The sequence below is a fragment of the Erpetoichthys calabaricus genome, chromosome 4, assembly GCF_900747795.2.
Source record: "Erpetoichthys calabaricus chromosome 4, fErpCal1.3, whole genome shotgun sequence".
In the NCBI taxonomy this organism is placed as follows: Eukaryota; Metazoa; Chordata; class Cladistia; order Polypteriformes; family Polypteridae; genus Erpetoichthys; species Erpetoichthys calabaricus.
In genome coordinates this window covers 330,133,876-330,149,938 of record NC_041397.2, presented here as the reverse complement: position 1 = coordinate 330,149,938, position 16,063 = coordinate 330,133,876, and the positions used below count along the sequence as shown (strand labels likewise).

Below are 16,063 nucleotides of genomic sequence, written 5' to 3'. Positions count from 1 at the left end.
CTACAGCTGCTGATCGGAAAGCTCAATGATAGATAGTGTCAAATATGGAGAGAATTATTGGGATACAGCATCTAGCATATGTTGCCTCAGCCATGCACACAGTCTATTTGAGCTTATCCCATATGGCAAATGCTTCATTTGACATAGACAGTACTACTGTAATAAATTATTTCATTGAGGGCCGCGCACATTCCAGCAAGCATCTTGCGGGAGGCGGGAACAAGCCTTGGACAGGGAGCCAACTCATCGTTACCACCGCGTCACCGTGCCCCCTTATGTAACATGCTTTAATTTCTATTCTATCATGAAAATGATATCAAGAATATATCTTAGTATTTAAATTGTTCAGAGAGATGTAATATCATGAATGTAATATACTCTGTATCCTGTTGGAGGAAGAGAACTCCAGTTTAAGAAGCACAAAGTGATTCACACACATACAGCACATAGAAGAACACGTAGAATATGAAGCATTTTAAGAATAAGTTTACAATGTTGTACTTTAATGACAAAATAAACTACGAGATTAAAGTGGACCTTTCAACCTTTTTTTCCACTGTATCCCTATTTTTTTTTTCTCTGTACCCTAATACATTTCCATATGACCCTGAGACGGTGGGCTATGAGAATGACAAGAAAGTAGTGGTGGGCATCAACAACATGTTCTTATTAATGTGTGGAGTAGGAGGAGTGGAAAGGGGGAGTAGTGGTGGTCTGATATTTGGCTCTATTGTTTTATTCTGAAAATTGGGCTTGTTTGTCATTTAACTGTCTATCTATCTATCTATCTATCTATCTATCTATCTATCTATCTATCTATCTATCTATCTATCTATCTATCTATCTATCTATCTATCTATCTATCTATCTATCTATCTATCTATCTATCTATCTATCTATCTATCTATCTATGCTGTTTCGCTGTCCGTCTGTGGTTCGATTACGTAGGTCTGTCGTGGTCGTGTCTGTGGGTTGCTGGCGGGAGGTGGTGGTGTGTGAAGTTGGCTTGTGAGTATTTCCTATTCTTTTTCCTAATCTTTATCATTTTTGTTTTTGTTTTTGCTCTCTCTAATGTGTAGGGGTTCACTTGCTGTCTACATATTGTTTTTCTTATTGGCCCCAGTATTGTATTTGCGAGACAAACGCCGCCTGGCTTGATGCCGCGCACTTTTGAAAACTTAACACGCAGGCATGGCGTGAAGTTGCTGGTTGATCCGATGGTCTCTGTTGAGACGTGCGTAGTGGAAGTCGGCAAGTTAATCGGCTGCAGAAATGTCCGTTCAGCGTCACGAATGAATAAAACTGTTGTTGTTTTTCTAAATGATGAGAGTTTGGTGCATTCTCTTGACCAGAATGGTGTGATTATTCAGGGCACGTTAATTTCTGTTTTGCCTCTTTCTACTCCTGCACGGAGAGTGATTATTTCAAATGCTCCCCCGTTTCTAAAAAATGATATTCTTATTAAAGATATGGGCAGATCATATCGAAAGTTTCAATGATTCCCTTGGGCTGTCGATCACCCGACTTAAAGCATGTTGTCTCTTTCAGGAGACAAGTTCACATGATTTTAAATGACTTACAGGGTGAACTCAATGTGGCTCTAAATTCAGAGTGGATGGGTTTGATTATGTGGTGTTTGTATCATCAGAGTCCATGAAATGTTTTAAGTGTGGACAAGTGGGGCACAAGGCTAACCAGTGTAAGCATTCTGAGGTAACAGCAGACTCAGAAGTACCTGGAGTTTCTAAAAGTCCCGTGAGGACTACTGGATATTATATGACGATGAAGGCAGTGAGTCTTCCGTCAGTTTTTCTGATGTGGAGGAGGATTTAATGGAGGGTCCTGGTCAGAGTGTGCAGGATCAGAGCAGTTCTTTATCTGCTATGATGGCGCAGCTGGAACTTGAATATGCAGCTGAGCCGGCAGCTGTGGCTGAGCCCGAGCCCGCAATTACAGACGTGCAGAGTGATGAGAGCGCCCCAGAGAAGGACGCTGCGGCCGAGGCCAGATCAATGTCTACGGACGATTTTACTGTTAATTCTGCACACACGAGTGATGGCGCTGAGCAGCCTGTGAGTGTGGCTGCCGTACATGGTAACGGGGCTCTGCCCAGCGCTGAGGAAATAGAAATCGAATCCATACAACAAATACGAGGGGTTGAGGGGAATGTTAGGGCTGAAGGTGCGATCAATAAGATGAGCACCTCAGCGGATAACAGCGAGAGTGCTGTTCAAGAAATGGAGGATGAGACAGAGTGTGTTAAGTCCGTGACAAGAAAAAGGAAAGACGGGTCCGCATATAACGGAGCTGCTGTTAAGCACAATAAAACTGAGAGCTCAGTCTCCGCAGCCGACGACTCTGTGAATGTTCAGGTTGAGCCTGAGGTGCCTGCAGACACGAGTACAACGAGTCAGGATGACAGTAGTGGCTCGGGGACATCAGTGAGGTCCAGTCTGTCACCTCAGCTGAGCTTCAGTGGTGGCTACAGTAACGACAGCATAATCCGCTTCGTGAAATTTATTGAGGGCAAGAGGGGTGTGAATGTTAGTCACCATTTCCCCGATCGCCAGGCTACAGTTTTAGGTCTTAAAAGAACTGAAGCGCTGCGGCTGTAAAATGTTGTGAGCAGAGTGAAACGCTCCTTAAATCCCAAGCCAGTATGATGCCCTGCTGGACTCGTCCTTCCATGTCTTTCTTAAAGTTGTTTTTGGTGACTGCTTTTCTTTTTTGTTTTTGACGCCTTTGTGTAACTTTGGCACCCTTAACATCAATGGATGTCGACATGACAACAAGCGGGTCGCCGTGTTTGATTATCTGCTTAATAAACAGCTTGGTGTTGTGTTTTTACAAGAAACTCACACAGACCCTGCTAACCAAGCAGACTGGCACAGAGGGTGGCAGGGGCAGGTGTTTTTGAGTCATGGTCAAGTGTTAGTGCCGGGGTCGCCATTCTCTTTTCTATTCTTTTCTCACCCGACTCGACTAGCGTGACAGAGGTGGTTAAAGGCAGACTGCTGAAAGTGGAAGCCTGCTTAGCGGGCACAACGTGGGTCTTCATAAATGTTTATGCACCCAATGAAGGCAGAGAGCGTTTGCAGTTTTTCTCATTGCTCCATGACTTGCTGTTGCAGTGCAAAGATGAAGATCTTGTTTTAGTGGGGTTTGGGGGATTTTAACTGCACCGATGATGCCATATTAGATAGAAATGGCCTGGAGCCTCACCCCAGCTCCGCGGCTCACTTGAAGTCAGTCCTCAGTAAGGACGACCTTTTTGATGTCAGGAGGGCATTACACCCAGGAATTCGCCAGTACACGTGGGTGAAGGGTTCGTGGGGCTCGATCTCCATGGCATGACTAGACAGGGTGTATTGTTTGAATTACCACAGCAATCTTATAGCGAACTGCTCCATTTATCCTTCTGGCTTCTCTGATCACAGTCTTGTCCTTCTCAATGTTTCTCTTCCATTTCAATCTTCCTTTCCATCATACTGGCACTTCAATAATAGTCTACTGAAAGATGTCTGCTTCATTGAAGTTTTTGAATTCGTCTGGAAGAGGTGGAGATTGACAACTTCTTTTTCATCTGTGTGGCAGTGGTGGGACTGTTCAAAAACTGAAATCAAAGTGTTGTGTCAGCAATACACACAAAATGTAACTCAGAATATGAGGAAGGCAATGGCAGAGTTGGAGGAAGACATCTTAGAACTCTCTTCGTCTTTAGACAGCTCTTTCAATGATGGCGTCTTTGAGAATTTAAAGACAAAGAAACAAGATCTCATGGACTTATTGGACAGACGAGTGCATGGTGCTCTTGTGCGCTCAGGAATTCAGGAGTTGGCTGAAATGGATTCTCCTTCTCAATATTTTTTCGGACTTGAGAAAAAAGGATCACAGAGTAAAGTAATTCACGCTCTGAAAAATGAGGATGGGCATATCATCGAGGAGCCTGAGGCCGTCAGGGCTCTAGCTCAGGATTTTTATAAAAAGCTGTTCTGTGCTGAAACAACAGAAGATTCTTCTGAGACCAGGAGTCTTCTAGACAACCTGCCACAAATCCCCGAAACAGAAAAAGAGCTTCTGGATACAACCCTCAGCTTAGAGGACTTGACTACGGCCCTCAGTGGGCTAAATACGGGAAAGACACCTGGCATAGACGGCCTGACGGTCGAGTTTTTTAAAACTTTTTGGACTTTATTAGGTGCAGATTTATTAGCAGTCTTCAGGGAGAGCATAATGAACAATGAACTGCCATTATCATGTCAAAGGGCTGTTCTCACTCTGCTCCCAAAAAAAGGAGATCTGTCCGACCTCAAGAACTGGCGTCTTGTTAGCCTTTTATCTACGGATTACAAGATTCTGTCCAGAGCTCTGGCTACTCGCCTGCGTAGGGTAATGGGGTGTGTGATCAGGTCATATCAGACCTACTGTGTGCCATCTTTGATAATATATTTCTGGTGCAAGACCTAATTATGACTTCAAAGCTTTTTGGTTTAAAGGCAGGACTGATTTCTTTGGATCAAGAAAAAGCTTTTGACAGAGTGGATCACAAATATCTGTTCAGAGTCTTACAAGCTTTTGGGTTTGGGTCCTCCTTCTCCAAATATATTGAGATGCTTTACTCAAATGTCTTTGGCGTTCTGAAGATTAATGGTGCCCTGACAGCCTCCTTCTCTGTCACCAGGGGTATTCGCCAGGGCTGCCCCTCTCAGGGATGCTCTACTCTTTATCAAGTTAGCCCCTCCTAGAGCAGCTCAGGCGTCGTCTTTCTGTCCTTAGCATCCCAGTTTGCCCCACTACATGTTTTAAGGTTGTTGCCTAGTGGAATTACGAAGATTGGCCATCTTGATAATAACCACACTGGGACATGGCACACTGCAGCACACCTCACATCGGTCCTGGGCGTGAGGTCTGAACGGCTCATACACCACTTTCTGTGTCAGTTTAAGGAGGCCTTAGTCACCTTAGGCGCAAGGTCACTGTGCCAGAGCGTCTCTCCAGACAATCCGATCTTCAACTCGGATATGAAGGAGCTCGTCATTCAAGACAAGCCCAATGTCACAGACTGCACCGACCAGCCGGGCTCCATTCTGAGGTTTGGCAACTTAATAGACAAGCAGTATGACATGATGGGAAAAAATGAGCTCTACCAGGTGTGTGTTAAGGTGACTTTCTACAGATTTCTTAGAGACTTGCCAGACACACGGTGGAGACAAGAACTGCATGTTGGAGTGAATGAAACTCCAACGTGGAGAACTTTTTACAAACAACCACTGCAAAAAAGAATTGGCGACCTGCACTGGAGGATTCTTCATGGGGCTCTCGCCACCAACTCCTTCTTATTGATTATTTCACCGGAAACATCAGACTGTTGTCCATTTTGTCAACAGCTAGAAACTGTCTTTCACCTTTTTGTTAACTGCAAAAGGCTCGAACCATTTTTTACATTTCTCAAGACACTCTTTGATAGAATAGGACTGTCATTTTCAACTATTTCCTTTATTTTTGGTGTTAAGTATACTCTGTGACAGAGAAACAAGTGTGTGCTGGGAAATTATCTTCTGGGCCAAGCAAAACTCTCAATCCTGAAAACCAGGAGGAACAAAGAGAAAAACTCAAAGACCACCGATGTGCTCCTGATGTTTAAAGTGCTGGTGAAGTGCCGATTGAAGCTGGAATTCACTTACCACCACCTCACTGGAGACATGCAGACCTTCTGTGATTTATGGGGGCTTGGGGGGGTTTGTGTGCTGTTGAGAGGGACAAAGTGGTGACTGGGTGGTGACTTCTTCAAATGTCCTTCAAAATATTTAAATACTGGATGGTTGTAAGCACAGAACAGGAGACGTCCTGAGGAATAAAGTGCTGTGTGTATAATGGAGAGTGATGTACGGGGTAGGAGACGAGTACAGGGGGAGTAAACTGATTATGAAATGTGTACTTATTAGGGACAATTATTTATATTTATGTGTGGATTAGGAGGCATGTACAGGGAGCAGTGGTATAATGAACAAATGATGAATTACTTATGTATTATGTAGAGAAAAGCCAAGCAAAATGACACCTTTTATTGGCTAACTAAAAAGATTACAATATGCAAGCTTTCGAGGCAACTCAGGCCCCTTCTTCAGGCAAGATGTAATACAGAGACTGGAAAAACATGGTACAACACCCTAGTACTACAGATATACAAGACACCGAAATATACCGCTACTACATGGAACTGAAGACCCGGTGGAAGAAACTGGCACACATGGACAGTGACATCTTCTTCTTAACGAAATGCAAAAAGGAAAATCTTATCCCGAAAGGCATCATGATAAGGAATCCAACCATTCACACTTATAATACTCGGTTTGCAGAACAACTTTGTTTTAGGACATCTGCAAGGATAAGAAACCACTTAATTCCAAATTTTCTACAACATCAAAAAGAACACGCAAAGAGAGATCCAAGACCTCATCCTGCTCCTTGGAAATGACAGGCAGGAGATGATAAAGGAGCTCCATCGCTATTACAAAAGACTCCAGAAACTCCTTATTGTTAACAAAAAGAAAAAGCTGCATAGACTACGAGAGAAAGCTGGACACTTAATAGCAAAAAACAAAGAGCAACAGACCTGCATTGTTAATCTCTCCTCATACACACCAAATGAAGCAGAGATGTCGGTACTTACAAAGGGACTCTCATATTGTCCTGCAAAGCCCATTGACAACATCAGACTCTGCAGTGATATGGAAGAATTCTTCAGAAAACTCAGACTAAAAGAATTTTTCCACAGAAAGAAAACAGTAACACACAGGAACCAACAACAAGCAGTTACAACAACCCCACCAATAAATCCACATGGACACCAGAAGCTGGCAGAAACTCTACCCAGGACAATTATATAGACAGCTTCCGACAGAGAGTGAAAACAGGAATCTTAAACAGGCAACAAAATCGGATAGAAAACATTACTAGGGATGAGCGGAGAGCCATACATTCACTAAGGGAAAATACAGAAATCATTATCAAACCAGCAGACAAAGGGGGTGCTTTAGTCATCATGAACACATCAGATTACATACAGGAGGCACAAAGACAATTGTCCAATACTATGCATTATTACAAACTGCAAGAAGACCCAACAGATCTCTACAAAAAGTAACTAAAAAGGATAGTAAGTAGCTTTCCTCTTGACATCAGGGATCATGTAAACAGTTTAATTCCTGAGAACCCTAAAATGGGTTACTTCTACATGCTTCCTAAAATCCACAAAGAAGGGAACCCAGGAAGGCCTATAATCTCAGGAATTGGCTCCTTTACAGAAAATATTTCAGGTTGGGTGGAGCACATCCTTAAACCCCTCACCTGTAATACAACCAGCTACATCCAGGACACCACTGACTTCTTAAAAAACTGTCTGCTATAGGCCCCTTACCTGAGGGAACCTTACTGGCCACAATGGATGTTGAGACCCTTTACACTAACATCCCCCATGATGATGGCATATTGGCATGTGAAATTTACCTCAAACAACATGATTTACCCACAAAGTCAGTAATAGAAATGATAAAATTCACTCTGACACATAATCTATTCTCTTTTGGACAGGATTGCTACTTACAACAAATGGGGACTGCAATGGGATGTCGGTTTGCACCTCACTATGCAAACCTATTTATGGCAAAATTGGAGGAAGATTTCATGTCAATGTGCATCGTAAAACCAATGTTGTATCTCCGTTACATAGATGACATCTTCATAATCTGGACTGCCAGTGAGAAGGACCTCTCTCCATTTTCATAATGAATAGAATTGTTTTCACCCCAACATAAAGCTGAAGTTGAATTACTCAAAAACCGAAGTCAGCTTCCTTGACACCACCGTTCAACTGAAAGACAACACCCTTGTAACTTCTATTTTTCACAAACCGACAGACAGACGGACCTACCTGAAAAGTGATAGCTTCCACCCCAACCATATAAAGCGCTCCATTATTTTCAGCCAAGCAATACGGTACAATCGTATTTGCTCAGACCCAACAGACCGGGATCAACAACTGCAGGAGCTCAGACAAGACTTCATCAGACAAGGTTACACCCCCAAAACAACACACCCTCAAATAAGAAGAGCTACTGCCATACCCAGAGACACCTTCTGGAATATAAAAACAAAGACAACAAGGATCGCATCCCCTTTGTTGTCACCTACAACCCACATCTTGAAACACTTCGAAAAATTATAAAAGAACTTCAGCCAATACTAAACAATGACCAAACACTGAAAAATGTATTTCCTGAACCTCCCCTCCTGGCATACAGACAACCACCAAACCTTCAGCAACTAATTGTCCGAAGCTCCCTAAGTGAACCAACAGAAAATGGCACATCTCCATGCCTACAGAAAAGATGTAAAACATGTGCCCACATCTATGATCCAGACCGTATGGTTATACCACACTGCTGACTTGAACATCACATAAATGGATCATTTTCCTGCAGATCATCTAATGTAGTCTACCTAATTCTGTGCATGAAATGTCCTGACACTGCACTCTATGTGGGAGAAACTGGACAAACACTCCGCCAGAGAATGAATTTACACAGGTGCCACATTAAACATGGCTACACAGATGTTCCTGTAGCGGCCCACTTCAACAGCCATGGACACTGTGAGAGGGACTTTAAAGTCACAGGGCTTATGGGCAACTTCAGAACACAGCAAGAGAGAAAAGAATGGGAAGTTAAACTCATGCTAAAATTGAAAACATTACAACATGGCTTGAATAAAGACAAGAGTTTTATGGCCAGGTATGAGGATTGTTTACATCTCTCAGAATAACAGACAACCCGACTTCAGACCCACATTGTTTTGACAAACTCATTACAAACTTCAAAAGACTTTGGTGGACAGTCATCTTATCCAAAGATCTTGACAATACATTGTTCTTCTCTCTCTTGTTAAATTAACCCTAGCCTGAATGAATCTATTGATTTTTTACATTTTAAATTTCTCATTTAAAGATTTACCATTGTTGTTTCTTGTCCTAGAGTGTGTATATAAACACAGGGAACTCCAGTTTCTCTATTACATCTTGCCTGAAGAAGGGGCCTGAGTTGCCTTGAAAGCTTGCATATTGTAATCTTTTTAGTTAGCCAATAAAAGGGGTCATTTTGCTTGGCTTTTCTCTACATTCATAATGGCTAACATGGTACAACACCCTAGTACTACTTATTTATTATGGAAATTCTGTAACTTTACAGTATGTGTGGAGTAGGAGACATGTACGGGGCAATAGTAGTGGAGTAATGCAACATGTTTATTAACTGCATATTACTGCTGTGTTCATGTTTTTAGTTATTGTGCTAAATAAAGTTTATTTTAAAAATTAAATTATCTGTCATATAGTTCCTTTCACTGTATTATATAGTGCCTTTCACTATCTATCTATCTATCTATCTATCTATCTATCTATCTATCTATCTATCTATCTATCTATCTATCTATCTACCTATCTATCTATCTATCTATCTATCTTGACAGTCCAGTTCTCTTCCTGTGGCCTCAAGTGTCCATCACAATCCCCAGCACTTTCTGTTAGTTTCTGATTTCAGTTGTCCCTCTTGTGACCTTTAGTGACAAAGTGACATTTGCTCAGCCCCTCTCTGACGTCACTTTTCTGCTCCTGATGTCCATGTGCTCCTCTGTTGGTGTCCTGCACATCAGACTTGTCACGTGACCCCATTGTCATGTATTCTACCCTCACAGCTCAAGTCTCGCCTGTTTCTTAGACAAATCGTCACTTGATTGATGACAGTGGTGTCACCCTTTATTACAACGCTGGCACCTTGAACAGGGGACATGTCCTCATTTGAATGTTCCAAAGTGTCTGCAGACATCGGCCTTAACCAGCGTATCCTAATGTGACATCGAGAACACACAAATGATGGGGGTCCTAAACACGGGGACAGCTGCAGTGGACGCCAATACTCTTTAATGTCACACGCGTCATTGTCATTGTCACAGAGTGATGTTTTTAGGATTTATTTAGTAACGTGTGTTATGTTTTATTGTTTGCCCTGAAGAAGTCATTGAGAGTGTTGGCCCTCAGACTGTGAGGTTTATGTGGTCGGACCTCGAGAAGCAGGACCCCTCAAACAGGCTGCCATGGGGGGCTTCACTTGTGTCTTCAGAACTCAAAGGATTTGCTTGTGATTTAGGACTGAGCTATGAAGAGACGATTGTTTGGTTTTCTTTCACCTTCTCTCATATTCTGTCTGTTTATTATGGGATGTGTTGTTGTACTTTTGATTTGTTTCCTGATCTTCACAGGTGAGTTAATGCTGGTGGTCCGGACTGCTGAATTCCTGATGATTCTCGTCCTTTTCTGAGCCCCTGACGTGTTCTTCTTGTGATCTTCTGATTCTTTTCTCTTTCGGTGGCCCAGCTGCTGTTCTTCTTGTCTTTTTATTCTTTAATTCTCCTTGAGGTTTGATGTCACTGAGATGTTAATTGTGTCATTTCTAACACCTACCAGCAGGTGGCGATGCTAGCAGGTCACTCTGCCATTTTGCTCTGAATGGGCAGCTCAGGTCAGAGGAGACCTGGGAGTGGACAGCAGTGGTCAGCAGTAATGGGGGTCACTTCACAGTCCACTCAGACCACCGCTGTGCCCAGGGGACTGGACTTTGGGATGCTGAGTGTCCATTCAGAGCTCGTCCACTGGCTTTATTACAAATTAGGAGAGAAATAAGAAAACTGAGGTCACCAGCAGTGAGGCCTTTAGTGGACTGAGGTCAGCTGGTCAGTGGCACCGGTCAGCATGTGACATGTGAGTGTCAGAAGTGTCACATGTCAGTCCTGTCCACCCTGTCCGTTATGTCACTGATCACACAGTCAGTCCAGTCTTTGTCACAATAGACAGACAGAGGGTCCTCATTGTCTAAGTGGTCTGACATCAGAAGAGCCCACCATGACTGACATTCGGGTGTCACGCTCTCCGATGTCCAGCAGTGACCGGCGTGTCTAACAGGAATCTGTGGATGGAGTCCTGCAAATCAGTCAAAGCCCCTCCATGTGCTGAGTCCTCAGTTACAAACACAAATCCAAGGTGGTCCCACTGCTGTCATCGGCTTTGACAAGTCTGTCTGGACCCTCGAGTGCAGGACACTGTCAGCCTCATGTCCTTCACATTCCTGTCCAGTGTCCACATGTCACTTTGAGTGACGTGTCACCAGTCAGTGTGGCATGAAGACAGAAGACGCTGTCAGGTATATAGCGTCTTACCTTATAAGGACAGTGGTGGTCTCAGGGTCAAAGTGCATTTCAGTGAAGATGGCGCAGTCATTGAGCCCTTGTGCTGTGTGTCCTTTTGTCTGTCTGTCCTCATTCGTCTCTCTTCTTCTTCACAGGTTGTGGTCTTGTGGTCTCACCTCGGCCTGCTGCTCAGCTCTCTCCTCGGTCCTCTCGTCTCCAAACTCACGGCTGACTGAACTGGTGCTGAACAACAACAACCTGGGAGATTCAGGGGCTCGTCAGCTGAGTGAGGGGCTCAGGAGTGACAACTGTAAATTAGAGACACTGTGGTGAGTAAAGAGGGGGAGGGGTGGGGGTGTGAATGTGTTATTGATGGGCGGGCTGATCACATGACAGCACATGAAGTGACCAGAGTGACAGTGACAAGTGGAGCTGACTGAGGTGACAGACAGGAAGGACAACAAAGATAAGAAGAGGCAGACAGAGGAAGATGAGGAGGAGGAGGAGTGTGAGATGGACAAAAAGAAGAAGAAATGGACAGCAGCTGAGTGTCCAGCCAGTGACAGGGGGACAAGGACACAGGGGGGATCAGGACAGCAGACAGTGTGGACAGGAGGAGAGGGGGACATGACAGTCTGGGGGCTGAAGGTCATTTGGAACAAACAAGAAAGAGCAGAGAGCAGCAGACGGGGGGATCAGTGGACAAGAGGAAGAAACAAGATGGAGGATGAGAGACGAGCAGGAGATGAAATGAGAGAAGACATGAGAGTGAGGAGGAGAAGAAAAGAAAATGAAGAGAGACGGAGCACTAGAGAGACAGACAGGAAGTGACCGCAGGGGGACAGAGGGGGCAACAGCACGTCAACAGGACAGACCACCTTCTTTATGAAATGTGACGCGACCTGCAGGCCTTCAGAGGATGTTGACCAATCGGTGAGTGGACTGAGTGACTGACAGGCCGACACACACGTCATGTGATTTAGATGAGCACAGACACTGAGAGAAATTCTGGGTGACATCAGGGGGCGTGTCAGTGTGACAGTGCAGTGTGTGTGTGGCGCCCCCTGCTGTTTGTAACTCACACTTGTGTCTCCTCACAGGCTGTTTGGTAACGGGATCAGTGAGAGTGAGAAGAGGAACCTGTGGTCACTACAGGAGGAGCTGAGCAGGCCTGGACATCAGCTGACTATCAACACATGAGAAGACCAGCAGTGGTGATCAGACTGACCCCCCTGTCAGTGACGGAGCCCCCCATCCACTCTCCCCTAAATTCTCCTCTTTCTTCTTTTTCTTCTCCTCTCAGCTCTGCTCCTCATTTAATAAACTCTCCGTGTCCCCTCAGCCTGTGTGCTCCTCCTTTAATGTCACTTTTATTTTTAACACCTTGAGACCCCCAACTGGTGATAAAGCTCAAGCAGACTCAGACCTGCAGACCCCCGAGTTTCACCACTAGAGGCAGTAAAGCAGTGGGGGGAGGGTCATCCTGTAAAAAGCCCCCCTGTCGCCTGTCCCACCAAGGAGCAAAGAGAAGTGGACAGTCCAACTGTGGGGTGACAGGGGCCTGAGGCTGTAGTGACATTGGGGACGAGGCTGTGACAAACCCTTGACAGGACGCTGGTCCATCATAGGACGCCATCAGCGCTCGTCTCCATCGTCACTCGGTGTCATTTGAACCCGTGTCTGCTCCGTGTCCCCCAAGTCCTGTCAGCCACCTGCTGATTGTCCTTTGGTGACACTTTAACTCCCACGAGGCTCAGTTTTGATTTTCATTTTCTTTTTTATTCCATCGTCTCCACTTCACCGTCCCCTCCAGTCGTGTCCTCGTAGTGAGCAGCGGCCTGAACAAGTGAACCATTAAAAAGAAATAAAAGAAAAGACGAGGAGAACATGGAGGAGTGTGGAGATGGGATGGACTGACGCCGTTCAGGGTGGGGTCCTGACTTGATGTGGACAGACGGCTACTGAGGGACCACCACCTGAACTGGACTGAGGGGGCTTAGAAAATGGATGGACAAACAGAGGTGAATAAACTGAACTGGGAATTAAGAAAGAAACTGGAAAATAAAACAGAGTGGGAGTGGGATGATGGTCTAAAGGAAACAAGAACTGGGGGACCCCAGCCTGAGGGTGGGCTTCTATAGGACAGCTGGGCAAGAAAAAGAGGAACAGGGACAAGAGTAGGAGAGAAGGACAAAGGGGGGCAAGGAGGAGAGAGTTAGAAAGTGAAGGAGAGTCAGTGACACGAGGGGGACGAGGACAGACGAGGATGAGGAGGAGGAGGTCATCTGTTTATCACAAATCACAGCAGGATTGTCTGTCAGGGGTTTACAGTCGGTGGTCAGGGGGCCGAGATGAACTGTAGGACCACAAGTGAGGTCAGAAGGTCCAGAACACACAAGGTCTGTTTGTATGTCATGTAGACTAAGAGAATGAGGTGACCTCCATGTCTTAATGTTTTCTGGACATTCCAATAAAGGGTTAAGAGAATTGGTTTGGATCTGATGAGTGGAAAATACGTCAGAGTGTCATCTGTGTAGCCGTGGAGAGAAATATTGAGTTATTTAAAAATGGATACTAAGGGCAACATGTACAGTGAAATAAAGAATAGGACACAGAATAGAGAGGGGCCGAGGATGAGGAGGAGAGGCAGCCCACCCTGACTAAAAGCCTCTGTCTGTGAGGTGTGACTGAGCCAAGACGGGCGATGAGGATGTCATGGTCAGCTGGGTCAAATACTGCAGTCAGAGATAACAGCAACAGGACAGCCGGACCCCCAGAGTCTCTTATTAAAAAGACAAGGAATGGGAGACAGCAGAGAGCGGCCATATCTACAGAAAATGAAGAAGTAAAGCCGACGGACAACACGACAAGGACAGACATTTGTGTTCCTAAGGTCAGCCGTCTTGTAGGAGACATTAGTGCCATCTTGACTGGCTGGCATCATCTGTAGTGTCTGTCCTGGGGGGACAGGAGATCTTCATGGACAAAAAGACCACCAGACCTTCACTCAGCTGAGCCTCAGTTCAGGTTTGAGCAGATCAGTGACACGTGTGAGTCGGTGTGAAGACGTAAAGATGGACGACATCCTCAGCTATTGGTGACAAAGAGCAGCTGGCTCCACCACTGTGACTGCTGTGATTTATGAATGTGACGCACTGTTAATAAAATATGAAATAAGAGAAACTGTGACAACGGACCCTTTGATGAAGTGACTTGAGAAGTTTCAAATGTCCTAACATCCAAACCAGCTGAGCGAGTCACCAAACACACTGGAGTGTCACGTCACCCACGCCCGTCACTTTCTGTCCTCGCAGCCCCTCACCTCCCTACCTGCTCGTCGTCTTCTCGTCTTTACTGCTCTTTGTATTCTGAAGTGTAATAAACACAAGTGTGCTGAGGTACGAGAAATAAACTTGGGCCAGGACTGATGATATTTAGATTTAAATGTGTGACGCTGGAGCAACTCATTCTGTGCTAAATGTATTTAAACTGTACACAATATCAACTTCATTTGTGTTAAAAGTACTACAGTGGGACTATTGTAAGTGTACTTCAGTAAAATTAAATTGTATTGCTTTATATATACTTTTAATACTAGGGTGTTGTACCGTGTTAGCCATTATGAATGTAGAGAAAAGCCAAGCAAAATGACACCTTTTATTGGCTAACTAGAAAGATTACAATATGCAAGCTTTCGAGGCAACTCAGGCCCCTTCTTCAGGCAAGATGTAATCAATTACATCTTGCCTGAAGAAGGGGCCTGAGTTGCCTCGAAAGCTTGCATATTATAATCTTTCTAGTTAGCCAATAAAAGGTGTCATTTTGCTTGGCTTTTCTCTATATACTTTTAAAAAATCCACGCAATCTTACAATAGATTTAGAATGAACTTTTATCAGTTACAAGTGCACTATTATTACAGGTGGCACGGTGGCACAGTGGGTAGCGCTGCTGCCTCGCAGTTAGGAGACCCGTCTGGGTTCACTGCCAGGGTCCTCTCTGTGTGGAGTTTGCATGTTCTCCCCGAGTCTGCGTGGGTTTCCTCCCACAGTCCAAAGACATGCAGGTGAGGTGTATTGGCGATCCTAAATTGTGCTTTGTGTGTGTGTGTGTGTGTGTGTGCCCTGCGGTGGTCTGGCGCCCTGCCCAGGGTTTGTTTCCTGCCTTGTGCCCTGTGCTGTCTGGGATTGGCTCTAGCAGACCCCCGTGACCCTGTAGTTAGGATATAGTGGGTTGGATAATCCATTTTCCAACCCGCTGAATCCGAACACAGGGTCACAGGGGTCTGCTGGAGCCAATCCCAGCCAACACAGGGCACAAGGCAGTAAACAAACCCCGGGCAGGGTGCCAACCCACCGCAGATGGATGGATACATTTGCCAAATATTTCATTAAATACATTAAAAACTTTAATTGTACATTTTCTTTAATTGTTACTTACAATAAACTTAAATTTTGTTTTTTCTACTATATGGCCACTATAATTATATTTTAAGTGAATAATAAATGTCCTTGAAATAGTTAAAAAACTACATTTATAGTTTAATTATTAGCACATTAAAAATATTACTCAAATGACACTTTTATTATGTGTAATCTGTTACAGTCATTCTTTGTATATTATTAATACAGTAACAATTTCAAACTGGTACAATATATCCCATAATAAAATGAATGTCTATGTAAACTGAATGAAAGTCAGCCTTTATTTTCTAATAATTATCACATTTCTTTATAATCCCTGAGGTCACTCGGCTTCACCCCAAAGCACAACAACGTCAATGTAATCCAAGTCAAGAGCACACGGCTAACCCTCTACGTTTATAAC

General features: G+C 44.4%; 4 protein-coding genes and 1 long non-coding RNA gene across 9 annotated transcripts in view; 1 reads left to right on the top strand and 4 right to left on the bottom strand.

The window, feature by feature from the left end:
- Window positions 1-16,063, bottom strand: part of LOC114643553 (protein NLRC5-like) — a 5,922,889-nt gene that overhangs the window by 228,385 nt on the left and 5,678,441 nt on the right. The gene's annotated exons all lie outside the window — the stretch shown is intronic.
- Window positions 1-16,063, bottom strand: part of LOC114643557 (NACHT, LRR and PYD domains-containing protein 3-like) — a 1,908,976-nt gene that overhangs the window by 346,293 nt on the left and 1,546,620 nt on the right. The gene's annotated exons all lie outside the window — the stretch shown is intronic.
- The window catches only part of LOC114642226 (E3 ubiquitin-protein ligase TRIM16-like), a 773,543-nt gene that overhangs the window by 280,570 nt on the left and 476,910 nt on the right, over window positions 1-16,063 (bottom strand). The gene's annotated exons all lie outside the window — the stretch shown is intronic.
- The window catches only part of LOC114641943 (NACHT, LRR and PYD domains-containing protein 3-like), a 476,010-nt gene that overhangs the window by 89,745 nt on the left and 370,202 nt on the right, over window positions 1-16,063 (top strand). Inside the window, exon 13 of the mRNA XM_051925775.1 lies at window positions 11,394-11,567. Coding sequence (XP_051781735.1) covers window positions 11,394-11,567 — 174 coding nt within the window. The remainder of the gene's footprint in view (window positions 1-11,393; window positions 11,568-16,063) is intronic.
- The window catches only part of LOC127527383 (uncharacterized), a 374,162-nt gene continuing 370,544 nt past the window's right edge, over window positions 12,446-16,063 (bottom strand). The window contains exon 2 of the long non-coding RNA XR_007934680.1: window positions 12,446-12,621. This is a non-coding gene — a long non-coding RNA (uncharacterized LOC127527383). The remainder of the gene's footprint in view (window positions 12,622-16,063) is intronic.